General features: G+C 43.1%; 8 protein-coding genes across 8 annotated transcripts; all 8 read left to right on the top strand.

The window, feature by feature from the left end:
- Positions 1 to 2,184: 2,184 nt before the first annotated feature.
- Positions 2,185 to 2,676, top strand: LOC139474930 (protein FAM9A-like). The gene has a single exon (XM_071258125.1). The coding sequence runs from the start codon at positions 2,185 to 2,187 to the stop codon at positions 2,674 to 2,676; it is 492 nt and encodes a 163-aa protein (XP_071114226.1).
- A 2,309-nt stretch (positions 2,677 to 4,985) lies between these two features.
- Positions 4,986 to 5,477, top strand: LOC139474932 (protein FAM9A-like). The gene has a single exon (XM_071258127.1). It carries the CDS (start codon positions 4,986 to 4,988, stop codon positions 5,475 to 5,477), a length of 492 nt encoding a protein of 163 aa, XP_071114228.1.
- A 2,309-nt stretch (positions 5,478 to 7,786) lies between these two features.
- On the top strand, positions 7,787 to 8,281 carry LOC139474778 (uncharacterized). The gene is made up of 2 exons (XM_071257905.1): positions 7,787 to 7,903; positions 7,940 to 8,281. Exons 1-2 carry the CDS (start codon positions 7,787 to 7,789, stop codon positions 8,279 to 8,281), a joined length of 459 nt encoding a protein of 152 aa, XP_071114006.1.
- Positions 8,282 to 13,365: 5,084 nt separating this feature from the next.
- On the top strand, positions 13,366 to 13,860 carry LOC139474780 (uncharacterized). Its single transcript, XM_071257907.1, has 2 exons — positions 13,366 to 13,482; positions 13,519 to 13,860. The coding sequence occupies exons 1-2, from the start codon at positions 13,366 to 13,368 to the stop codon at positions 13,858 to 13,860; spliced, it is 459 nt and encodes a 152-aa protein (XP_071114008.1).
- A 2,307-nt stretch (positions 13,861 to 16,167) lies between these two features.
- Positions 16,168 to 16,662, top strand: LOC139474779 (uncharacterized). The gene is made up of 2 exons (XM_071257906.1): positions 16,168 to 16,284; positions 16,321 to 16,662. Exons 1-2 carry the CDS (start codon positions 16,168 to 16,170, stop codon positions 16,660 to 16,662), a joined length of 459 nt encoding a protein of 152 aa, XP_071114007.1.
- A 2,311-nt stretch (positions 16,663 to 18,973) lies between these two features.
- On the top strand, positions 18,974 to 19,468 carry LOC139474784 (uncharacterized). The gene is made up of 2 exons (XM_071257911.1): positions 18,974 to 19,090; positions 19,127 to 19,468. The coding sequence occupies exons 1-2, from the start codon at positions 18,974 to 18,976 to the stop codon at positions 19,466 to 19,468; spliced, it is 459 nt and encodes a 152-aa protein (XP_071114012.1).
- A 2,311-nt stretch (positions 19,469 to 21,779) lies between these two features.
- LOC139474783 (uncharacterized) lies at positions 21,780 to 22,274 on the top strand. The gene is made up of 2 exons (XM_071257910.1): positions 21,780 to 21,896; positions 21,933 to 22,274. Exons 1-2 carry the CDS (start codon positions 21,780 to 21,782, stop codon positions 22,272 to 22,274), a joined length of 459 nt encoding a protein of 152 aa, XP_071114011.1.
- Positions 22,275 to 24,585: 2,311 nt separating this feature from the next.
- LOC139474785 (uncharacterized) lies at positions 24,586 to 25,080 on the top strand. The gene is made up of 2 exons (XM_071257912.1): positions 24,586 to 24,702; positions 24,739 to 25,080. Exons 1-2 carry the CDS (start codon positions 24,586 to 24,588, stop codon positions 25,078 to 25,080), a joined length of 459 nt encoding a protein of 152 aa, XP_071114013.1.
- The last annotated feature ends 467 nt before the right edge of the window (positions 25,081 to 25,547 follow it).

Here is a 25,547-nt window from a genome sequence, read left to right as displayed (position 1 = left end):
GACTGTTTCTGTCCGAAAATGCATGAAGTCCCATTTAGTATCGTACTATCATTATGGCCTCTAAACGTCCACCTGGCTTATAATTACAGCCGTGTGCATGTCCAAATAAAACTGTGGCACGTGCTTCAATGCACTCATGCAATGCCGATAGAATTAAGAGCTTATACAGTTGAGCAGCGATCCACCAATACAACGGCACGATCTCAAGAGAAAGCCCACTCTAAACCAAATCCAATTGGTTTGTTTTCTGTTTTTTTCAAGAGTCCAGCGCAATATGAATGGTCAAGGAGCAGATTCGCTCTAAGATAGACTAGGCCCGAGACCACAGTTACGTCCCCTAAGTTTTACCATGACCCGGAAGGTAAATAGGAGAATATAGTCCCCCGTTTGAATGGGTTGTTGAGTCTGTGTCAGATATGTTTGGAGTGACTTGTGATAGCTTAAATGCAAGATTGGACATTGTATTGTGTTGGTAATTTGTTTTGATCCAAAATGTGTGCATGATATTGACTCGAACTTCCCATGATTTGACCCCCAGTTGAAGGCCGATGGGTGTGTTTCGGCTCGATACTTTCAGTGACCGTTGTTGACAGCGTTTACTTGGAAGTCGAGCTGGTGGACCCAGACTGGTATTTTGCTGTTCAAATGATAAGTAACAGGTTAGTCAGCAAGGGCGATATTAATCAGTATGAATTGGCATGCCACTGTAGATAGCAAAGAATGACGAATAATTGTGCTCTGACGCCAGATGAATGTTCATCTCTGGTGCTGTAGCTTGGTGGGTGGGTGTGGGTAATGCTTGGCAGGAAGGGGGTCATACATGGGTCATAGATTGACGGTTGAAGCCCCTAGTGCCTGTCATAAACTACCACCACATCCATGTTCCTGCGGAGATAGTGGTTTCATCAGGTATTCGTGTGATGGATAAGTATATCCTGTCCACATGTGGTGTTCGAAAGCTGAGATTTGACCACTCTTTAGAAAATGTTCATGCATTTCATCATTGTTTAGTGTTTGGGCCAGTTACGAAATAGCATAAAATGTGACGTGAACTTTCTCTCCCAAACACTCCCAAACACACACATATATACGCACGAGATAAACTTAGATGGAAGAGTTCCTTTGAAAAGTAATGTGGGCAGGGATGGAATGATTTCCCTGTGTTCATTCGTGTGTTATAGGCCAGAAAACCAAAGAGCGTATATCATCAGCTTTCACCCTGTTTTATTGTAGAAAATAATGAGACTTTGAAATTATTCGGGCAGGTATTCAAACTTTGAAATATATCACACACTTGAAAAATCCAACTTCACATAAAGTTTGATTATGAATAGATGAATAATTAGCTTCCCACAACCTCTGCTTTTAAAGACGTATTTGACATACGTTGATAAACGTCCTTTGACTCCAAGTCATGGTAGCTCAGTAGACTCAGTACTTGCACCCAACGAAATTCTAAAGGTCAGCATTTATCCTTCATTTAAAATATTCTATCTCCATTCAAGTTTTTCACAAAACGGTCTGTAGCTGTAATTGCATTGGATGAACCACTAAATCTATCATGCTTCCCGGCAGTGAGATAGCCACAGGGTGCCAGGTTAGGTCACAAATACACAGTTTGCATTTAATAATTATGCAGGAAGATATGCCTAATACAGAGAGGCAGGTGGCAGTGTCGTATGTGATATTACAAAATAGAGATTCATTCTTCACGCTCTAAAGTTGTAAAAAGTCTCATTGGAATTTTATTTACTAAAATCTTCCAATGTGGGCATTTACATTCAACATCCTGATTTCCTGTACCACATGTATATAAGGCGGTGTGAATCCCAAAAGAGACATTTAAATTGTTTATTCTCTCGTGGATAAACAACGTAACTGACAGGATGCGCCTTCTTAACGTTGCAGTTGTTGTAGTCTTGGGTAAGTGTGCCTTATCTGATGAGAATTCGCAATCTTAAACTTTGTAATAATCAACTTTATTAGCTCTTGCTGAGTTTTAAGTGGCTTTTCGATTTGCTGACAACGTAATGAATAGGATAGTTTCTACCATGGTCTAAACTGTATCAGGAATGGTGGACGGATTTTGTGTGTGTGTGTGTGTATCCTGTCATATATGACCACTTATGTATTGTTGTTTCTGAACATTCTTCACAGTCTTCCTTGGCTCAGCCCTTGGTGGCCATGGTGGTGGTGGTGGCGGCCATGGAGGCGGAGGCCACGGAGGCGGAGGCGGAGGCGGCCACGGTGGTGGTGGTGGTGGTCACGGAGGCGGCGGTCACGGTGGTGGAGGTCACGGAGGTGGTGGCCATGGAGGAGGAGGAGGAGGACACGGAGGTGGTGGCCATGGAGGAGGAGGAGGAGGACACGGAGGTGGTGGCCATGGAGGAGGAGGAGGAGGACACGGAGGTGGTGGCCACGGAGGAGGTGGTCACGGAGGAGGTGGTCATGGAGGTGGTGGTCATGGAGGCGGACACCACGGTTAAAAGATTCAAGGATCATCATATTCACATCAAGTGCTGGACATTTGATATCATATTTGTCGATTGCACTCACCATGCTGCATCCATTCATTCTGTCTATTTCTCAACGAGTACAAATAAAGCTGTGGTTTATATTGTAAATATATCTTTGGTTATATTTTCTTCAAGTACAATCAAATTCAAGATTGTATGAGCTAGTTTCCCTACTTACTTTTCAGTGTCCTGCATAGTGATTGTCACTTTGGAATCATTCCCACCAAGGTTAGGAACCTCGAAGGCCTGCCAATAAACCTATACACATGTTGAACAAAGCAAGTAGACTGTTTCTGTCCGAAAATGCATGAAGTCCCATTTAGTATCGTACTATCATTATGGCCTCTAAACGTCCACCTGGCTTATAATTACAGCCGTGTGCATGTCCAAATAAAACTGTGGCACGTGCCTCAATGCACTCATGCAATGCCGATAGAATTAAGAGCTTATACAGTTGAGCAGCGATCCACCAATACAACGGCACGATCTCAAGAGAAAGCCCACTCTAAACCAAATCCAATTGGTTTGTTTTCTGTTTTTTTCAAGAGTCCAGCGCAATATGAATGGTCAAGGAGCAGATTCGCTCTAAGATAGACTAGGCCCGAGACCACAGTTACGTCCCCTAAGTTTTACCATGACCCGGAAGGTAAATAGGAGAATATAGTCCCCCGTTTGAATGGGTTGTAGAGTCTGTGTCAGATATGTTTTGAGTGACTTGTGATAGCTTAAATGCAAGATTGGACATTGTATTGTGTTGGTAATTTGTTTTGATCCAAAATGTGTGCATGATATTGACTCGAACTTCCCATGATTTGACCCCCAGTTGAAGGCCGATGGGTGTGTTTCGGCTCGATACTTTCAGTGACCGTTGTTGACAGCGTTTACTTGGAAGTCGAGCTGGTGGACCAAGACTGGTATTTTGCTGTTCAAATGATAAGTAACAGGTTAGTCAGCAAGGGCGATATTAATCAGTATGAATTGGCATGCCACTGTAGATAGCAAAGAATGACGAATAATTGTGCTCTGACGCCAGATGAATGTTCATCTCTGGTGCTGTAGCTTGGTGGGTGGGTGTGGGTAATGCTTGGCAGGAAGGGGGTCATACATGGGTCATAGATTGACGGTTGAAGCCCCTAGTGCCTGTCATAAACTACCACCACATCCATGTTCCTGCGGAGATAGTGGTTTCATCAGGTATTCGTGTGATGGATAAGTATATCCTGTCCACATGTGGTGTTCGAAAGCTGAGATTTGACCACTCTTTAGAAAAGGTTCATGCATTTCATCATTGTTTAGTGTTTGGGCCAGTTACGAAATAGCATAAAATGTGACGTGAACTTTCTCTCCCAAACACTCCCAAACACACACATATATACGCACGAGATAAACTTAGATGGAAGAGTTCCTTTGAAAAGTAATGTGGGCAGGGATGGAATGATTTCCCTGTGTTCATTCATGTGTTATAGGCCAGAAAACCAAAGAGCGTATATCATCAGCTTTCACCCTGTTTTATTGTAGAAAATAATGAGACTTTGAAATTATTCGGGCAGGTATTCAAACTTTGAAATATATCACACACTTGAAAAATCCAACTTCACATAAAGTTTGATTATGAATAGATGAATAATTAGCTTCCCACAACCTCTGCTTTTAAAGACGTATTTGACATACGTTGATAAACGTCCTTTGACTCCAAGTCATGGTAGCTCAGTAGACTCAGTACTTGCACCCAACGAAATTCTAAAGGTCAGCATTTATCCTTCATTTAAAATATTCTATCTCCATTCAAGTTTTTCACAAAACGGTCTGTAGCTGTAATTGCATTGGATGAACCACTAAATCTATCATGCTTCCCGGCAGTGAGATAGCCACAGGGTGCCAGGTTAGGTCACAAATACACAGTTTGCATTTAATAATTATGCAGGAAGATATGCCTAATACAGAGAGGCAGGTGGCAGTGTCGTATGTGATATTACAAAATAGAGATTCATTCTTCACGCTCTAAAGTTGTAAAAAGTCTCATTGGAATTTTATTTACTAAAATCTTCCAATGTGGGCATTTACATTCAACATCCTGATTTCCTGTACCACATGTATATAAGGCGGTGTGAATCCCAAAAGAGACATTTAAATTGTTTATTCTCTCGTGGATAAACAACGTAACTGACAGGATGCGCCTTCTTAACGTTGCAGTTGTTGTAGTCTTGGGTAAGTGTGCCTTATCTGATGAGAATTCGCAATCTTAAACTTTGTAATAATCAACTTTATTAGCTCTTGCTGAGTTTTAAGTGGCTTTTCGATTTGCTGACAACGTAATGAATAGGATAGTTTCTACCATGGTCTAAACTGTATCAGGAATGGTGGACGGATTTTGTGTGTGTGTGTGTGTATCCTGTCATATATGACCACTTATGTATTGTTGTTTCTGAACATTCTTCACAGTCTTCCTTGGCTCAGCCCTTGGTGGCCATGGTGGTGGTGGTGGCGGCCATGGAGGCGGAGGCCACGGAGGCGGAGGCGGAGGCGGCCACGGTGGTGGTGGTGGTGGTCACGGAGGCGGCGGTCACGGTGGTGGAGGTCACGGAGGTGGTGGCCATGGAGGAGGAGGAGGAGGACACGGAGGTGGTGGCCATGGAGGAGGAGGAGGAGGACACGGAGGTGGTGGCCATGGAGGAGGAGGAGGAGGACACGGAGGTGGTGGCCACGGAGGAGGTGGTCACGGAGGAGGTGGTCATGGAGGTGGTGGTCATGGAGGCGGACACCACGGTTAAAAGATTCAAGGATCATCATATTCACATCAAGTGCTGGACATTTGATATCATATTTGTCGATTGCACTCACCATGCTGCATCCATTCATTCTGTCTATTTCTCAACGAGTACAAATAAAGCTGTGGTTTATATTGTAAATATATCTTTGGTTATATTTTCTTCAAGTACAATCAAATTCAAGATTGTATGAGCTAGTTTCCCTACTTACTTTTCAGTGTCCTGCATAGTGATTGTCACTTTGGAATCATTCCCACCAAGGTTAGGAACCTCGAAGGCCTGCCAATAAACCTATACACATGTTGAACAAAGCAAGTAGACTGTTTCTGTCCGAAAATGCATGAAGTCCCATTTAGTATCGTACTATCATTATGGCCTCTAAACGTCCACCTGGCTTATAATTACAGCCGTGTGCATGTCCAAATAAAACTGTGGCACGTGCCTCAATGCACTCATGCAATGCCGATAGAATTAAGAGCTTATACAGTTGAGCAGCGATCCACCAATACAACGGCACGATCTCAAGAGAAAGCCCACTCTAAACCAAATCCAATTGGTTTGTTTTCTGTTTTTTTCAAGAGTCCAGCGCAATATGAATGGTCAAGGAGCAGATTCGCTCTAAGATAGACTAGGCCCGAGACCACAGTTACGTCCCCTAAGTTTTACCATGACCCGGAAGGTAAATAGGAGAATATAGTCCCCCGTTTGAATGGGTTGTTGAGTCTGTGTCAGATATGTTTGGAGTGACTTGTGATAGCTTAAATGCAAGATTGGACATTGTATTGTGTTGGTAATTTGTTTTGATCCAAAATGTGTGCATGATATTGACTCGAACTTCCCATGATTTGACCCCCAGTTGAAGGCCGATGGGTGTGTTTCGGCTCGATACTTTCAGTGACCGTTGTTGACAGCGTTTACTTGGAAGTCGAGCTGGTGGACCAAGACTGGTATTTTGCTGTTCAAATGATAAGTAACAGGTTAGTCAGCAAGGGCGATATTAATCAGTATGAATTGGCATGCCACTGTAGATAGCAAAGAATGACGAATAATTGTGCTCTGACGCCAGATGAATGTTCATCTCTGGTGCTGTAGCTTGGTGGGTGGGTGTGGGTAATGCTTGGCAGGAAGGGGGTCATACATGGGTCATAGATTGACGGTTGAAGCCCCTAGTGCCTGTCATAAACTACCACCACATCCATGTTCCTGCGGAGATAGTGGTTTCATCAGGTATTCGTGTGATGGATAAGTATATCCTGTCCACATGTGGTGTTCGAAAGCTGAGATTTTACCACTCTTTAGAAAAGGTTCATGCATTTCATCATTGTTTAGTGTTTGGGCCAGTTACGAAATAGCATAAAATGTGACGTGAACTTTCTCTCCCAAACACTCCCAAACACACACATATATACGCACGAGATAAACTTAGATGGAAGAGTTCCTTTGAAAAGTAATGTGGGCAGGGATGGAATGATTTCCCTGTGTTCATTCATGTGTTATAGGCCAGAAAACCAAAGAGCGTATATCATCAGCTTTCACCCTGTTTTATTGTAGAAAATAATGAGACTTTGAAATTATTCGGGCAGGTATTCAAACTTTGAAATATATCACACACTTGAAAAATCCAACTTCACATAAAGTTTGATTATGAATAGATGAATAATTAGCTTCCCACAACCTCTGCTTTTAAAGACGTATTTGACATACGTTGATAAACGTCCTTTGACTCCAAGTCATGGTAGCTCAGTAGACTCAGTACTTGCACCCAACGAAATTCTAAAGGTCAGCATTTATCCTTCATTTAAAATATTCTATCTCCATTCAAGTTTTTCACAAAACGGTCTGTAGCTGTAATTGCATTGGATGAACCACTAAATCTATCATGCTTCCCGGCAGTGAGATAGCCACAGGGTGCCAGGTTAGGTCACAAATACACAGTTTGCATTTAATAATTATGCAGGAAGATATGCCTAATACAGAGAGGCAGGTGGCAGTGTCGTATGTGATATTACAAAATAGAGATTCATTCTTCACGCTCTAAAGTTGTAAAAAGTCTCATTGGAATTTTATTTACTAAAATCTTCCAATGTGGGCATTTACATTCAACATCCTGATTTCCTGTACCACATGTATATAAGGCGGTGTGAATCCCAAAAGAGACATTTAAATTGTTTATTCTCTCGTGGATAAACAACGTAACTGACAGGATGCGCCTTCTTAACGTTGCAGTTGTTGTAGTCTTGGGTAAGTGTGCCTTATCTGATGAGAATTCGCAATCTTAAACTTTGTAATAATCAACTTTATTAGCTCTTGCTGAGTTTTAAGTGGCTTTTCGATTTGCTGACAACGTAATGAATAGGATAGTTTCTACCATGGTCTAAACTGTATCAGGAATGGTGGACGGATTTTGTGTGTGTGTGTGTGTATCCTGTCATATATGACCACTTATGTATTGTTGTTTCTGATCATTCTTCACAGTCTTCCTTGGCTCAGCCCTTGGTGGCCATGGTGGTGGTGGTGGCGGCCATGGAGGCGGAGGCCACGGAGGCGGAGGCGGAGGCGGCCACGGTGGTGGTGGTGGTGGTCACGGAGGCGGCGGTCACGGTGGTGGAGGTCACGGAGGTGGTGGCCATGGAGGAGGAGGAGGAGGACACGGAGGTGGTGGCCATGGAGGAGGAGGAGGAGGAGGACACGGAGGTGGTGGCCATGGAGGAGGAGGAGGAGGACACGGAGGTGGTGGCCACGGAGGAGGTGGTCACGGAGGAGGTGGTCATGGAGGTGGTGGTCATGGAGGCGGACACCACGGTTAAAAGATTCAAGGATCATCATATTCACATCAAGTGCTGGACATTTGATATCATATTTGTCGATTGCACTCACCATGCTGCATCCATTCATTCTGTCTATTTCTCAACGAGTACAAATAAAGCTGTGGTTTATATTGTAAATATATCTTTGGTTATATTTTCTTCAAGTACAATCAAATTCAAGATTGTATGAGCTAGTTTCCCTACTTACTTTTCAGTGTCCTGCATAGTGATTGTCACTTTGGAATCATTCCCACCAAGGTTAGGAACCTCGAAGGCCTGCCAATAAACCTATACACATGTTGAACAAAGCAAGTAGACTGTTTCTGTCCGAAAATGCATGAAGTCCCATTTAGTATCGTACTATCATTATGGCCTCTAAACGTCCACCTGGCTTATAATTACAGCCGTGTGCATGTCCAAATAAAACTGTGGCACGTGCCTCAATGCACTCATGCAATGCCGATAGAATTAAGAGCTTATACAGTTGAGCAGCGATCCACCAATACAACGGCACGATCTCAAGAGAAAGCCCACTCTAAACCAAATCCAATTGGTTTGTTTTCTGTTTTTTTCAAGAGTCCAGCGCAATATGAATGGTCAAGGAGCAGATTCGCTCTAAGATAGACTAGGCCCGAGACCACAGTTACGTCCCCTAAGTTTTACCATGACCCGGAAGGTAAATAGGAGAATATAGTCCCCCGTTTGAATGGCTTGTTGAGTCTGTGTCAGATATGTTTGGAGTGACTTGTGATAGCTTAAATGCAAGATTGGACATTGTATTGTGTTGGTAATTTGTTTTGATCCAAAATGTGTGCATGATATTGACTCGAACTTCCCATGATTAGACCCCCAGTTGAAGGCCGATGGGTGTGTTTCGGCTCGATACTTTCAGTGACCGTTGTTGACAGCGTTTTCTTGGAAGTCGAGCTGGTGGACCAAGACTGGTATTTTGCTGTTCAAATGATAAGTAACAGGTTAGTCAGCAAGGGCGATATTAATCAGTATGAATTGGCATGCCACTGTAGATAGCAAAGAATGACGAATAATTGTGCTCTGACGCCAGATGAATGTTCATCTCTGGTGCTGTAGCTTGGTGGGTGGGTGTGGGTAATGCTTGGCAGGAAGGGGGTCATACATGGGTCATAGATTGACGGTTGAAGCCCCTAGTGCCTGTCATAAACTACCACCACATCCATGTTCCTGCGGAGATAGTGGTTTCATCAGGTATTCGTGTGATGGATAAGTATATCCTGTCCACATGTGGTGTTCGAAAGCTGAGATTTTACCACTCTTTAGAAAAGGTTCATGCATTTCATCATTGTTTAGTGTTTGGGCCAGTTACGAAATAGCATAAAATGTGACGTGAACTTTCTCTCCCAAACACTCCCAAACACACACATATATACGCACGAGATAAACTTAGATGGAAGAGTTCCTTTGAAAAGTAATGTGGGCAGGGATGGAATGATTTCCCTGTGTTCATTCATGTGTTATAGGCCAGAAAACCAAAGAGCGTATATCATCAGCTTTCACCCTGTTTTATTGTAGAAAAAAATGAGACTTTGAAATTATTCGGGCAGGTATTCAAACTTTGAAATATATCACACACTTGAAAAATCCAACTTCACATAAAGTTTGATTATGAATAGATGAATAATTAGCTTCCCACAACCTCTGCTTTTAAAGACGTATTTGACATACGTTGATAAACGTCCTTTGACTCCAAGTCATGGTAGCTCAGTAGACTCAGTACTTGCACCCAACGAAATTCTAAAGGTCAGCATTTATCCTTCATTTAAAATATTCTATCTCCATTCAAGTTTTTCACAAAACGGTCTGTAGCTGTAATTGCATTGGATGAACCACTAAATCTATCATGCTTCCCGGCAGTGAGATAACCACAGGGTGCCAGGTTAGGTCACAAATACACAGTTTGCATTTAATAATTATGCAGGAAGATATGCCTAATACAGAGAGGCAGGTGGCAGTGTCGTATGTGATATTACAAAATAGAGATTCATTCTTCACGCTCTAAAGTTGTAAAAAGTCTCATTGGAATTTTATTTACTAAAATCTTCCAATGTGGGCATTTACATTCAACATCCTGATTTCCTGTACCACATGTATATAAGGCGGTGTGAATCCCAAAAGAGACATTTAAATTGTTTATTCTCTCGTGGATAAACAACGTAACTGACAGGATGCGCCTTCTTAACGTTGCAGTTGTTGTAGTCTTGGGTAAGTGTGCCTTATCTGATGAGAATTCGCAATCTTAAACTTTGTAATAATCAACTTTATTAGCTCTTGCTGAGTTTTAAGTGGCTTTTCGATTTGCTGACAACGTAATGAATAGGATAGTTTCTACCATGGTCTAAACTGTATCAGGAATGGTGGACGGATTTTGTGTGTGTGTGTGTGTATCCTGTCATATATGACCACTTATGTATTGTTGTTTCTGAACATTCTTCACAGTCTTCCTTGGCTCAGCCCTTGGTGGCCATGGTGGTGGTGGTGGCGGCCATGGAGGCGGAGGCCACGGAGGCGGAGGCGGAGGCGGCCACGGTGGTGGTGGTGGTGGTCACGGAGGCGGCGGTCACGGTGGTGGAGGTCACGGAGGTGGTGGCCACGGAGGAGGAGGAGGAGGACACGGAGGTGGTGGCCATGGAGGAGGAGGAGGAGGACACGGAGGTGGTGGCCATGGAGGAGGAGGAGGAGGACACGGAGGTGGTGGTCACGGAGGAGGTGGTCATGGAGGTGGTGGTCATGGAGGCGGACACCACGGTTAAAAGATTCAAGGATCATCATATTCACATCAAGTGCTGGACATTTGATATCATATTTGTCGATTGCACTCACCATGCTGCATCCATTCATTCTGTCTATTTCTCAACGAGTACAAATAAAGCTGTGGTTTATATTGTAAATATATCTTTGGTTATATTTTCTTCAAGTACAATCAAATTCAAGATTGTATGAGCTAGTTTCCCTACTTACTTTTCAGTGTCCTGCATAGTGATTGTCACTTTGGAATCATTCCCACCAAGGTTAGGAACCTCGAAGGCCTGCCAATAAACCTATACACATGTTGAACAAAGCAAGTAGACTGTTTCTGTCCGAAAATGCATGAAGTCCCATTTAGTATCGTACTATCATTATGGCCTCTAAACGTCCACCTGGCTTATAATTACAGCCGTGTGCATGTCCAAATAAAACTGTGGCACGTGCCTCAATGCACTCATGCAATGCCGATAGAATTAAGAGCTTATACAGTTGAGCAGCGATCCACCAATACAACGGCACGATCTCAAGAGAAAGCCCACTCTAAACCAAATCCAATTGGTTTGTTTTCTGTTTTTTTCAAGAGTCCAGCGCAATATGAATGGTCAAGGAGCAGATTCGCTCTAAGATAGACTAGGCCCGAGACCACAGTTACGTCCCCTAAGTTTTACCATGACCCGGAAGGTAAATAGGAGAATATAGTCCCCCGTTTGAATGGCTTGTTGAGTCTGTGTCAGATATGTTTGGAGTGACTTGTGATAGCTTAAATGCAAGATTGGACATTGTATTGTGTTGGTAATTTGTTTTGATCCAAAATGTGTGCATGATATTGACTCGAACTTCCCATGATTAGACCCCCAGTTGAAGGCCGATGGGTGTGTTTCGGCTCGATACTTTCAGTGACCGTTGTTGACAGCGTTTACTTGGAAGTCGAGCTGGTGGACCAAGACTGGTATTTTGCTGTTCAAATGATAAGTAACAGGTTAGTCAGCAAGGGCGATATTAATCAGTATGAATTGGCATGCCACTGTAGATAGCAAAGAATGACGAATAATTGTGCTCTGACGCCAGATGAATGTTCATCTCTGGTGCTGTAGCTTGGTGGGTGGGTGTGGGTAATGCTTGGCAGGAAGGGGGTCATACATGGGTCATAGATTGACGGTTGAAGCCCCTAGTGCCTGTCATAAACTACCACCACATCCATGTTCCTGCGGAGATAGTGGTTTCATCAGGTATTCGTGTGATGGATAAGTATATCCTGTCCACAAGCTGAGATTTTACCACTCTTTAGAAAAGGTTCATGCATTTCATCATTGTTTAGTGTTTGGGCCAGTTACGAAATAGCATAAAATGTGACGTGAACTTTCTCTCCCAAACACTCCCAAACACACACATATATACGCACGAGATAAACTTAGATGGAAGAGTTCCTTTGAAAAGTAATGTGGGCAGGGATGGAATGATTTCCCTGTGTTCATTCATGTGTTATAGGCCAGAAAACCAAAGAGCGTATATCATCAGCTTTCACACTGTTTTATTGTAGAAAATAATGAGACTTTGAAATTATTCGGGCAGGTATTCAAACTTTGAAATATATCACACACTTGAAAAATCCAACTTCACATAAAGTTTGATTATGAATAGATGAATAATTAGCTTCCCACAACCTCTGCTTTTAAAGACGTATTTGACATACGTTGATAAACGTCCTTTGACTCCAAGTCATGGTAGCTCAGTAGACTCAGTACTTGCACCCAACGAAATTCTAAAGGTCAGCATTTATCCTTCATTTAAAATATTCTATCTCCATTCAAGTTTTTCACAAAACGGTCTGTAGCTGTAATTGCATTGGATGAACCACTAAATCTATCATGCTTCCCGGCAGTGAGATAGCCACAGGGTGCCAGGTTAGGTCACAAATACACAGTTTGCATTTAATAATTATGCAGGAAGATATGCCTAATACAGAGAGGCAGGTGGCAGTGTCGTATGTGATATTACAAAATAGAGATTCATTCTTCACGCTCTAAAGTTGTAAAAAGTCTCATTGGAATTTTATTTACTAAAATCTTCCAATGTGGGCATTTACATTCAACATCCTGATTTCCTGTACCACATGTATATAAGGCGGTGTGAATCCCAAAAGAGACATTTAAATTGTTTATTCTCTCGTGGATAAACAACGTAACTGACAGGATGCGCCTTCTTAACGTTGCAGTTGTTGTAGTCTTGGGTAAGTGTGCCTTATCTGATGAGAATTCGCGATCTTAAACTTTGTAATAATCAACTTTATTAGCTCTTGCTGAGTTTTAAGTGGCTTTTCGATTTGCTGACAACGTAATGAATAGGATAGTTTCTACCATGGTCTAAACTGTATCAGGAATGGTGGACGGATTTTGTGTGTGTGTGTGTGTGTATCCTGTCATATATGACCACTTATGTATTGTTGTTTCTGAACATTCTTCACAGTCTTCCTTGGCTCCGCCCTTGGTGGCCATGGTGGTGGTGGTGGCGGCCATGGAGGCGGAGGCCACGGAGGCGGAGGCGGAGGCGGCCACGGTGGTGGTGGTGGTGGTCACGGAGGCGGCGGTCACGGTGGTGGAGGTCACGGAGGTGGTGGCCATGGAGGAGGAGGAGGAGGACACGGAGGTGGTGGCCATGGAGGAGGAGGAGGAGGAGGACACGGAGGTGGTGGCCATGGAGGAGGAGGAGGAGGACACGGAGGTGGTGGCCACGGAGGAGGTGGTCACGGAGGAGGTGGTCATGGAGGTGGTGGTCATGGAGGCGGACACCACGGTTAAAAGATTCAAGGATCATCATATTCACATCAAGTGCTGGACATTTGATATCATATTTGTCGATTGCACTCACCATGCTGCATCCATTCATTCTGTCTATTTCTCAACGAGTACAAATAAAGCTGTGGTTTATATTGTAAATATATCTTTGGTTATATTTTCTTCAAGTACAATCAAATTCAAGATTGTATGAGCTAGTTTCCCTACTTACTTTTCAGTGTCCTGCATAGTGATTGTCACTTTGGAATCATTCCCACCAAGGTTAGGAACCTCGAAGGCCTGCCAATAAACCTATACACATGTTGAACAAAGCAAGTAGACTGTTTCTGTCCGAAAATGCATGAAGTCCCATTTAGTATCGTACTATCATTATGGCCTCTAAACGTCCACCTGGCTTATAATTACAGCCGTGTGCATGTCCAAATAAAACTGTGGCACGTGCCTCAATGCACTCATGCAATGCCGATAGAATTAAGAGCTTATACAGTTGAGCAGCGATCCACCAATACAACGGCACGATCTCAAGAGAAAGCCCACTCTAAACCAAATCCAATTGGTTTGTTTTCTGTTTTTTTCAAGAGTCCAGCGCAATATGAATGGTCAAGGAGCAGATTCGCTCTAAGATAGACTAGGCCCGAGACCACAGTTACGTCCCCTAAGTTTTACCATGACCCGGAAGGTAAATAGGAGAATATAGTCCCCCGTTTGAATGGCTTGTTGAGTCTGTGTCAGATATGTTTGGAGTGACTTGTGATAGCTTAAATGCAAGATTGGACATTGTATTGTGTTGGTAATTTGTTTTGATCCAAAATGTGTGCATGATATTGACTCGAACTTCCCATGATTTGACCCCCAGTTGAAGGCCGATGGGTGTGTTTCGGCTCGATACTTTCAGTGACCGTTGTTGACAGCGTTTACTTGGAAGTCGAGCTGGTGGACCCAGACTGGTATTTTGCTGTTCAAATGATAAGTAACAGGTTAGTCAGCAAGGGCGATATTAATCAGTATGAATTGGCATGCCACTGTAGATAGCAAAGAATGACGAATAATTGTGCTCTGACGCCAGATGAATGTTCATCTCTGGTGCTGTAGCTTGGTGGGTGGGTGTGGGTAATGCTTGGCAGGAAGGGGGTCATACATGGGTCATAGATTGACGGTTGAAGCCCCTAGTGCCTGTCATAAACTACCACCACATCCATGTTCCTGCGGAGATAGTGGTTTCATCAGGTATTCGTGTGATGGATAAGTATATCCTGTCCACATGTGGTGTTCGAAAGCTGAGATTTGACCACTCTTTAGAAAAGGTTCATGCATTTCATCATTGTTTAGTGTTTGGGCCAGTTACGAAATAGCATAAAATGTGACGTGAACTTTCTCTCCCAAACACTCCCAAACACACACATATATACGCACGAGATAAACTTAGATGGAAGAGTTCCTTTGAAAAGTAATGTGGGCAGGGATGGAATGATTTCCCTGTGTTCATTCATGTGTTATAGGCCAGAAAACCAAAGAGCGTATATCATCAGCTTTCACCCTGTTTTATTGTAGAAAATAATGAGACTTTGAAATTATTCGGGCAGGTATTCAAACTTTGAAATATATCACACACTTGAAAAATCCAACTTCACATAAAGTTTGATTATGAATAGATGAATAATTAGCTTCCCACAACCTCTGCTTTTAAAGACGTATTTGACATACGTTGATAAACGTCCTTTGACTCCAAGTCATGGTAGCTCAGTAGACTCAGTACTTGCACCCAACGAAATTCTAAAGGTCAGCATTTATCCTTCATTTAAAATATTCTATCTCCATTCAAGTTTTTCACAAAACGGTCTGTAGCTGTAATTGCATTGGATGAACCACTAAATCTATCATGCTTCCCGGCAGTGAGATAGCCACAGGGTGCCAGGTTAGGTCACAAATACACAGTTTGCATTTAATAATTATGCAGGAAGATATGCCTAATACAGAGAGGCAGGTGGCAGTGTCGTATGTGATATTACAAAATAGAGATTCATTCTTCACGCTCTAAAGTTGTAAAAAGTCTCATTGGAATTTTATTTACTAAAATCTTCCAATGTGGGCATTTACATTCAACATCCTGATTTCCTGTACCACATGTATATAAGGCGGTGTGAATCCCAAAAGAGACATTTAAATTGTTTATTCTCTCGTGGATAAACAACGTAACTGACAGGATGCGCCTTCTTAACGTTGCAGTTGTTGTAGTCTTGGGTAAGTGTGCCTTATCTGATGAGAATTCGCAATCTTAAACTTTGTAATAATCAACTTTATTAGCTCTTGCTGAGTTTTAAGTGGCTTTTCGATTTGCTGACAACGTAATGAATAGGATAGTTTCTACCATGGTCTAAACTGTATCAGGAATGGTGGACGGATTTTGTGTGTGTGTGTGTATCCTGTCATATATGACCACTTATGTATTGTTGTTTCTGAACATTCTTCACAGTCTTCCTTGGCTCCGCCCTTGGTGGCCATGGTGGTGGTGGTGGCGGCCATGGAGGCGGAGGCCACGGAGGCGGAGGCGGAGGCGGCCACGGTGGTGGTGGTGGTGGTCACGGAGGCGGCGGTCACGGTGGTGGAGGTCACGGAGGTGGTGGCCATGGAGGAGGAGGAGGAGGACACGGAGGTGGTGGCCATGGAGGAGGAGGAGGAGGAGGACACGGAGGTGGTGGCCATGGAGGAGGAGGAGGAGGACACGGAGGTGGTGGCCACGGAGGAGGTGGTCACGGAGGAGGTGGTCATGGAGGTGGTGGTCATGGAGGCGGACACCACGGTTAAAAGATTCAAGGATCATCATATTCACATCAAGTGCTGGACATTTGATATCATATTTGTCGATTGCACTCACCATGCTGCATCCATTCATTCTGTCTATTTCTCAACGAGTACAAATAAAGCTGTGGTTTATATTGTAAATATATCTTTGGTTATATTTTCTTCAAGTACAATCAAATTCAAGATTGTATGAGCTAGTTTCCCTACTTACTTTTCAGTGTCCTGCATAGTGATTGTCACTTTGGAATCATTCCCACCAAGGTTAGGAACCTCGAAGGCCTGCCAATAAACCTATACACATGTTGAACAAAGCAAGTAGACTGTTTCTGTCCGAAAATGCATGAAGTCCCATTTAGTATCGTACTATCATTATGGCCTCTAAACGTCCACCTGGCTTATAATTACAGCCGTGTGCATGTCCAAATAAAACTGTGGCACGTGCCTCAATGCACTCATGCAATGCCGATAGAATTAAGAGCTTATACAGTTGAGCAGCGATCCACCAATACAACGGCACGATCTCAAGAGAAAGCCCACTCTAAACCAAATCCAATTGGTTTGTTTTCTGTTTTTTTCAAGAGTCCAGCGCAATATGAATGGTCAAGGAGCAGATTCGCTCTAAGATAGACTAGGCCCGAGACCACAGTTACGTCCCCTAAGTTTTACCATGACCCGGAAGGTAAATAGGAGAATATAGTCCCCCGTTTGAATGGCTTGTTGAGTCTGTGTCAGATATGTTTGGAGTGACTTGTGATAGCTTAAATGCAAGATTGGACATTGTATTGTGTTGGTAATTTGTTTTGATCCAAAATGTGTGCATGATATTGACTCGAACTTCCCATGATTTGACCCCCAGTTGAAGGCCGATGGGTGTGTTTCGGCTCGATACTTTCAGTGACCGTTGTTGACAGCGTTTACTTGGAAGTCGAGCTGGTGGACCCAGACTGGTATTTTGCTGTTCAAATGATAAGTAACAGGTTAGTCAGCAAGGGCGATATTAATCAGTATGAATTGGCATGCCACTGTAGATAGCAAAGAATGACGAATAATTGTGCTCTGACGCCAGATGAATGTTCATCTCTGGTGCTGTAGCTTGGTGGGTGGGTGTGGGTAATGCTTGGCAGGAAGGGGGTCATACATGGGTCATAGATTGACGGTTGAAGCCCCTAGTGCCTGTCATAAACTACCACCACATCCATGTTCCTGCGGAGATAGTGGTTTCATCAGGTATTCGTGTGATGGATAAGTATATCCTGTCCACATGTGGTGTTCGAAAGCTGAGATTTTACCACTCTTTAGAAAAGGTTCATGCATTTCATCATTGTTTAGTGTTTGGGCCAGTTACGAAATAGCATAAAATGTGACGTGAACTTTCTCTCCCAAACACTCCCAAACACACACATATATACGCACGAGATAAACTTAGATGGAAGAGTTCCTTTGAAAAGTAATGTGGGCAGGGATGGAATGATTTCCCTGTGTTCATTCATGTGTTATAGGCCAGAAAACCAAAGAGCGTATATCATCAGCTTTCACCCTGTTTTATTGTAGAAAATAATGAGACTTTGAAATTATTCGGGCAGGTATTCAAACTTTGAAATATATCACACACTTGAAAAATCCAACTTCACATAAAGTTTGATTATGAATAGATGAATAATTAGCTTCCCACAACCTCTGCTTTTAAAGACGTATTTGACATACGTTGATAAACGTCCTTTGACTCCAAGTCATGGTAGCTCAGTAGACTCAGTACTTGCACCCAACGAAATTCTAAAGGTCAGCATTTATCCTTCATTTAAAATATTCTATCTCCATTCAAGTTTTTCACAAAACGGTCTGTAGCTGTAATTGCATTGGATGAACCACTAAATCTATCATGCTTCCCGGCAGTGAGATAGCCACAGGGTGCCAGGTTAGGTCACAAATACACAGTTTGCATTTAATAATTATGCAGGAAGATATGCCTAATACAGAGAGGCAGGTGGCAGTGTCGTATGTGATATTACAAAATAGAGATTCATTCTTCACGCTCTAAAGTTGTAAAAAGTCTCATTGGAATTTTATTTACTAAAATCTTCCAATGTGGGCATTTACATTCAACATCCTGATTTCCTGTACCACATGTATATAAGGCGGTGTGAATCCCAAAAGAGACATTTAAATTGTTTATTCTCTCGTGGATAAACAACGTAACTGACAGGATGCGCCTTCTTAACGTTGCAGTTGTTGTAGTCTTGGGTAAGTGTGCCTTATCTGATGAGAATTCGCAATCTTAAACTTTGTAATAATCAACTTTATTAGCTCTTGCTGAGTTTTAAGTGGCTTTTCGATTTGCTGACAACGTAATGAATAGGATAGTTTCTACCATGGTCTAAACTGTATCAGGAATGGTGGACGGATTTTGTGTGTGTGTGTGTGTGTATCCTGTCATATATGACCACTTATGTATTGTTGTTTCTGAACATTCTTCACAGTCTTCCTTGGCTCCGCCCTTGGTGGCCATGGTGGTGGTGGTGGCGGCCATGGAGGCGGAGGCCACGGAGGCGGAGGCGGAGGCGGCCACGGTGGTGGTGGTGGTGGTCACGGAGGCGGCGGTCACGGTGGTGGAGGTCACGGAGGTGGTGGCCATGGAGGAGGAGGAGGAGGACACGGAGGTGGTGGCCATGGAGGAGGAGGAGGAGGAGGACACGGAGGTGGTGGCCATGGAGGAGGAGGAGGAGGACACGGAGGTGGTGGCCACGGAGGAGGTGGTCACGGAGGAGGTGGTCATGGAGGTGGTGGTCATGGAGGCGGACACCACGGTTAAAAGATTCAAGGATCATCATATTCACATCAAGTGCTGGACATTTGATATCATATTTGTCGATTGCACTCACCATGCTGCATCCATTCATTCTGTCTATTTCTCAACGAGTACAAATAAAGCTGTGGTTTATATTGTAAATATATCTTTGGTTATATTTTCTTCAAGTACAATCAAATTCAAGATTGTATGAGCTAGTTTCCCTACTTACTTTTCAGTGTCCTGCATAGTGATTGTCACTTTGGAATCATTCCCACCAAGGTTAGGAACCTCGAAGGCCTGCCAATAAACCTATACACATGTTGAACAAAGCAAGTAGACTGTTTCTGTCCGAAAATGCATGAAGTCCCATTTAGTATCGTACTATCATTATGGCCTCTAAACGTCCACCTGGCTTATAATTACAGCCGTGTGCATGTCCAAATAAAACTGTGGCACGTGCCTCAATGCACTCATGCAATGCCGATAGAATTAAGAGCTTATACAGTTGAGCAGCGATCCACCAATACAACGGCACGATCTCAAGAGAAAGCCCACTCTAAACCAAATCCAATTGGTTTGTTTTCTGTTTTTTTCAAGAGTCCAGCGCAATATGAATGGTCAAGGAGCAGATTCGCTCTAAGATAGACTAGGCCCGAGACCACAGTTACGTCCCCTAAGTTTTACCATGACCCGGAAGGTAAATAGGAGAATATAGTCCCCCGTTTGAATGGCTTGTTGAGTCTGTGTCAGATATGTTTGGAGTGACTTGTGATAGCTTAAATGCAAGATTGGACATTGTATTGTGTTGGTAATTTGTTTTGATCCAAAATGTGTGCATGATATTGACTCGAACTTCCCATGATTTGACCCCCAGTTGAAGGCCGATGGGTGTGTTTCGGCTCGATACTTTCAGTGACCGTTGTTGACAGCGTTTACTTGGAAGTCGAGCTGGTGGACCCAGACTGGTATTTTGCTGTTCAAATGATAAGTAACAGGTTAGTCAGCAAGGGCGATATTAATCAGTATGAATTGGCATGCCACTGTAGATAGCAAAGAATGACGAATAATTGTGCTCTGACGCCAGATGAATGTTCATCTCTGGTGCTGTAGCTTGGTGGGTGGGTGTGGGTAATGCTTGGCAGGAAGGGGGTCATACATGGGTCATAGATTGACGGTTGAAGCCCCTAGTGCCTGTCATAAACTACCACCACATCCATGTTCCTGCGGAGATAGTGGTTTCATCAGGTATTCGTGTGATGGATAAGTATATCCTGTCCACATGTGGTGTTCGAAAGCTGAGATTTTACCACTCTTTAGAAAAGGTTCATGCATTTCATCATTGTTTAGTGTTTGGGCCAGTTACGAAATAGCATAAAATGTGACGTGAACTTTCTCTCCCAAACACTCCCAAACACACACATATATACGCACGAGATAAACTTAGATGGAAGAGTTCCTTTGAAAAGTAATGTGGGCAGGGATGGAATGATTTCCCTGTGTTCATTCATGTGTTATAGGCCAGAAAACCAAAGAGCGTATATCATCAGCTTTCACCCTGTTTTATTGTAGAAAATAATGAGACTTTGAAATTATTCGGGCAGGTATTCAAACTTTGAAATATATCACACACTTGAAAAATCCAACTTCACATAAAGTTTGATTATGAATAGATGAATAATTAGCTTCCCACAACCTCTGCTTTTAAAGACGTATTTGACATACGTTGATAAACGTCCTTTGACTCCAAGTCATGGTAGCTCAGTAGACTCAGTACTTGCACCCAACGAAATTCTAAAGGTCAGCATTTATCCTTCATTTAAAATATTCTATCTCCATTCAAGTTTTTCACAAAACGGTCTGTAGCTGTAATTGCATTGGATGAACCACTAAATCTATCATGCTTCCCGGCAGTGAGATAGCCACAGGGTGCCAGGTTAGGTCACAAATACACAGTTTGCATTTAATAATTATGCAGGAAGATATGCCTAATACAGAGAGGCAGGTGGCAGTGTCGTATGTGATATTACAAAATAGAGATTCATTCTTCACGCTCTAAAGTTGTAAAAAGTCTCATTGGAATTTTATTTACTAAAATCTTCCAATGTGGGCATTTACATTCAACATCCTGATTTCCTGTACCACATGTATATAAGGCGGTGTGAATCCCAAAAGAGACATTTAAATTGTTTATTCTCTCGTGGATAAACAACGTAACTGACAGGATGCGCCTTCTTAACGTTGCAGTTGTTGTAGTCTTGGGTAAGTGTGCCTTATCTGATGAGAATTCGCAATCTTAAACTTTGTAATAATCAACTTTATTAGCTCTTGCTGAGTTTTAAGTGGCTTTTCGATTTGCTGACAACGTAATGAATAGGATAGTTTCTACCATGGTCTAAACTGTATCAGGAATGGTGGACGGATTTTGTGTGTGTGTGTGTGTGTATCCTGTCATATATGACCACTTATGTATTGTTGTTTCTGAACATTCTTCACAGTCTTCCTTGGCTCCGCCCTTGGTGGCCATGGTGGTGGTGGTGGCGGCCATGGAGGCGGAGGCCACGGAGGCGGAGGCGGAGGCGGCCACGGTGGTGGTGGTGGTGGTCACGGAGGCGGCGGTCACGGTGGTGGAGGTCACGGAGGTGGTGGCCATGGAGGAGGAGGAGGAGGACACGGAGGTGGTGGCCATGGAGGAGGAGGAGGAGGAGGACACGGAGGTGGTGGCCATGGAGGAGGAGGAGGAGGACACGGAGGTGGTGGCCACGGAGGAGGTGGTCACGGAGGAGGTGGTCATGGAGGTGGTGGTCATGGAGGCGGACACCACGGTTAAAAGATTCAAGGATCATCATATTCACATCAAGTGCTGGACATTTGATATCATATTTGTCGATTGCACTCACCATGCTGCATCCATTCATTCTGTCTATTTCTCAACGAGTACAAATAAAGCTGTGGTTTATATTGTAAATATATCTTTGGTTATATTTTCTTCAAGTACAATCAAATTCAAGATTGTATGAGCTAGTTTCCCTACTTACTTTTCAGTGTCCTGCATAGTGATTGTCACTTTGGAATCATTCCCACCAAGGTTAGGAACCTCGAAGGCCTGCCAATAAACCTATACACATGTTGAACAAAGCAAGTAGACTGTTTCTGTCCGAAAATGCATGAAGTCCCATTTAGTATCGTACTATCATTATGGCCTCTAAACGTCCACCTGGCTTATAATTACAGCCGTGTGCATGTCCAAATAAAACTGTGGCACGTGCCTCAATGCACTCATGCAATGCCGATAGAATTAAGAGCTTATACAGTTGAGCAGCGATCCACCAATACAACGGCACGATCTCAAGAGAAAGCCCACTCTAAACCAAATCCAATTGGTTTGTTTTCTGTTTTTTTCAAGAGTCCAGCGCAATATGAATGGTCAAGGAGCAGATTCGCTCTAAGATAGACTAGGCCCGAGACCACAGTTACGTCCCCTAAGTTTTACCATGACCCGGAAGGTAAATAGGAGAATATAGTCCCCCGTTTGAATGGCTTGTTGAGTCTGTGTCAGATATGTTTGGAGTGACTTGTGATAGCTTAAATGCAAGATTGGACATTGTATTGTGTTGGTAATTTGTTTTGATCCAAAATGTGTGCATGATATTGACTCGAACTTCCCATGATTTGACCCCCAGTTGAAGGCCGATGGGTGTGTTTCGGCTCGATACTTTCAGTGACCGTTGTTGACAGCGTTTACTTGGAAGTCGAGCTGGTGGACCCAGACTGGTATTTTGCTGTTCAAATGATAAGTAACAGGTTAGTCAGCAAGGGCGATATTAATCAGTATGAATTGGCATGCCACTGTAGATAGCAAAGAATGACGAATAATTGTGCTCTGACGCCAGATGAATGTTCATCTCTGGTGCTGTAGCTTGGTGGGTGGGTGTGGGTAATGCTTGGCAGGAAGGGGGTCATACATGGGTCATAGATTGACGGTTGAAGCCCCTAGTGCCTGTCATAAACTACCACCACATCCATGTTCCTGCGGAGATAGTGGTTTCATCAGGTATTCGTGTGATGGATAAGTATATCCTGTCCACATGTGGTGTTCGAAAGCTGAGATTTTACCACTCTTTAGAAAAGGTTCATGCATTTCATCATTGTTTAGTGTTTGGGCCAGTTACGAAATAGCATAAAATGTGACGTGAACTTTCTCTCCCAAACACTCCCAAACACACACATATATACGCACGAGATAAACTTAGATGGAAGAGTTCCTTTGAAAAGTAATGTGGGCAGGGATGGAATGATTTCCCTGTGTTCATTCATGTGTTATAGGCCAGAAAACCAAAGAGCGTATATCATCAGCTTTCACCCTGTTTTATTGTAGAAAATAATGAGACTTTGAAATTATTCGGGCAGGTATTCAAACTTTGAAATATATCACACACTTGAAAAATCCAACTTCACATAAAGTTTGATTATGAATAGATGAATAATTAGCTTCCCACAACCTCTGCTTTTAAAGACGTATTTGACATACGTTGATAAACGTCCTTTGACTCCAAGTCATGGTAGCTCAGTAGACTCAGTACTTGCACCCAACGAAATTCTAAAGGTCAGCATTTATCCTTCATTTAAAATATTCTATCTCCATTCAAGTTTTTCACAAAATGGTCTGTAGCTGTAATTGCATTGGATGAACCACTAAATCTATCATGCTTCCCGGCAGTGAGATAGCCACAGGGTGCCAGGTTAGGTCACAAATACACAGTTTGCATTTAATAATTATGCAGGAAGATATGCCTAATACAGAGAGGCAGGTGGCAGTGTCGTATGTGATATTACAAAATAGAGATTCATTCTTCACGCTCTAAAGTTGTAAAAAGTCTCATTGGAATTTTATTTACTAAAATCTTCCAATGTGGGCATTTACATTCAACATCCTGATTTCCTGTACCACATGTATATAAGGCGGTGTGAATCCCAAAAGAGACATTTAAATTGTTTATTCTCTCGTGGATAAACAACGTAACTGACAGGATGCGCCTTCTTAACGTTGCAGTTGTTGTAGTCTTGGGTAAGTGTGCCTTATCTGATGAGAATTCGCAATCTTAAACTTTGTAATAATCAACTTTATTAGCTCTTGCTGAGTTTTAAGTGGCTTTTCGATTTGCTGACAACGTAATGAATAGGATAGTTTCTACCATGGTCTAAACTGTATCAGGAATGGTGGACGGATTTTGTGTGTGTGTGTGTGTGTATCCTGTCATATATGACCACTTATGTATTGTTGTTTCTGAACATTCTTCACAGTCTTCCTTGGCTCCGCCCTTGGTGGCCATGGTGGTGGTGGTGGCGGCCATGGAGGCGGAGGCCACGGAGGCGGAGGCGGAGGCGGCCACGGTGGTGGTGGTGGTGGTCACGGAGGCGGCGGTCACGGTGGTGGAGGTCACGGAGGTGGTGGCCATGGAGGAGGAGGAGGAGGACACGGAGGTGGTGGCCATGGAGGAGGAGGAGGAGGAGGACACGGAGGTGGTGGCCATGGAGGAGGAGGAGGAGGACACGGAGGTGGTGGCCACGGAGGAGGTGGTCACGGAGGAGGTGGTCATGGAGGTGGTGGTCATGGAGGCGGACACCACGGTTAAAAGATTCAAGGATCATCATATTCACATCAAGTGCTGGACATTTGATATCATATTTGTCGATTGCACTCACCATGCTGCATCCATTCATTCTGTCTATTTCTCAACGAGTACAAATAAAGCTGTGGTTTATATTGTAAATATATCTTTGGTTATATTTTCTTCAAGTACAATCAAATTCAAGATTGTATGAGCTAGTTTCCCTACTTACTTTTCAGTGTCCTGCATAGTGATTGTCACTTTGGAATCATTCCCACCAAGGTTAGGAACCTCGAAGGCCTGCCAATAAACCTATACACATGTTGAACAAAGCAAGTAGACTGTTTCTGTCCGAAAATGCATGAAGTCCCATTTAGTATCGTACTATCATTATGGCCTCTAAACGTCCACCTGGCTTATAATTACAGCCGTGTGCATGTCCAAATAAAACTGTGGCACGTGCCTCAATGCACTCATGCAATGCCGATAGAATTAAGAGCTTATACAGTTGAGCAGCGATCCACCAATACAACGGCACGATCTCAAGAGAAAGCCCACTCTAAACCAAATCCAATTGGTTTGTTTTCTGTTTTTTTCAAGAGTCCAGCGCAATATGAATGGTCAAGGAGCAGATTCGCTCTAAGATAGACTAGGCCCGAGACCACAGTTACGTCCCCTAAG

Source organism: Haliotis cracherodii, unplaced genomic scaffold (assembly GCF_022045235.1).
Source record: "Haliotis cracherodii isolate W230 unplaced genomic scaffold, xgHalCrac1.p SCAF_3, whole genome shotgun sequence".
NCBI lineage: Eukaryota > Metazoa > Mollusca > Gastropoda > Lepetellida > Haliotidae > Haliotis > Haliotis cracherodii.
The sequence above is the reverse complement of the archived record's forward strand: the minus strand, read 5'-3'. Positions and strand labels throughout refer to the sequence as shown.

Coding starts and splice junctions, on each gene's coding strand:
- LOC139474932 (XM_071258127.1), top strand. CDS start 4,986: ATGGTGGTGGTGGTGGCGGCCATGGAGGCGGAGGCCACGGAGGCGGAG.
- LOC139474778 (XM_071257905.1), top strand. CDS start 7,787: ATGGTGGTGGTGGTGGCGGCCATGGAGGCGGAGGCCACGGAGGCGGAG. Junction 7,904..7,939: donor CGGTGGTGGAGGTCACGGAG/GTGGTGGCCATG, acceptor GAGGACACGGAG/GTGGTGGCCATGGAGGAGGA.
- LOC139474785 (XM_071257912.1), top strand. CDS start 24,586: ATGGTGGTGGTGGTGGCGGCCATGGAGGCGGAGGCCACGGAGGCGGAG. Junction 24,703..24,738: donor CGGTGGTGGAGGTCACGGAG/GTGGTGGCCATG, acceptor GAGGACACGGAG/GTGGTGGCCATGGAGGAGGA.
- LOC139474930 (XM_071258125.1), top strand. CDS start 2,185: ATGGTGGTGGTGGTGGCGGCCATGGAGGCGGAGGCCACGGAGGCGGAG.
- LOC139474780 (XM_071257907.1), top strand. CDS start 13,366: ATGGTGGTGGTGGTGGCGGCCATGGAGGCGGAGGCCACGGAGGCGGAG. Junction 13,483..13,518: donor CGGTGGTGGAGGTCACGGAG/GTGGTGGCCATG, acceptor GAGGACACGGAG/GTGGTGGCCATGGAGGAGGA.
- LOC139474783 (XM_071257910.1), top strand. CDS start 21,780: ATGGTGGTGGTGGTGGCGGCCATGGAGGCGGAGGCCACGGAGGCGGAG. Junction 21,897..21,932: donor CGGTGGTGGAGGTCACGGAG/GTGGTGGCCATG, acceptor GAGGACACGGAG/GTGGTGGCCATGGAGGAGGA.
- LOC139474779 (XM_071257906.1), top strand. CDS start 16,168: ATGGTGGTGGTGGTGGCGGCCATGGAGGCGGAGGCCACGGAGGCGGAG. Junction 16,285..16,320: donor CGGTGGTGGAGGTCACGGAG/GTGGTGGCCATG, acceptor GAGGACACGGAG/GTGGTGGCCATGGAGGAGGA.
- LOC139474784 (XM_071257911.1), top strand. CDS start 18,974: ATGGTGGTGGTGGTGGCGGCCATGGAGGCGGAGGCCACGGAGGCGGAG. Junction 19,091..19,126: donor CGGTGGTGGAGGTCACGGAG/GTGGTGGCCATG, acceptor GAGGACACGGAG/GTGGTGGCCATGGAGGAGGA.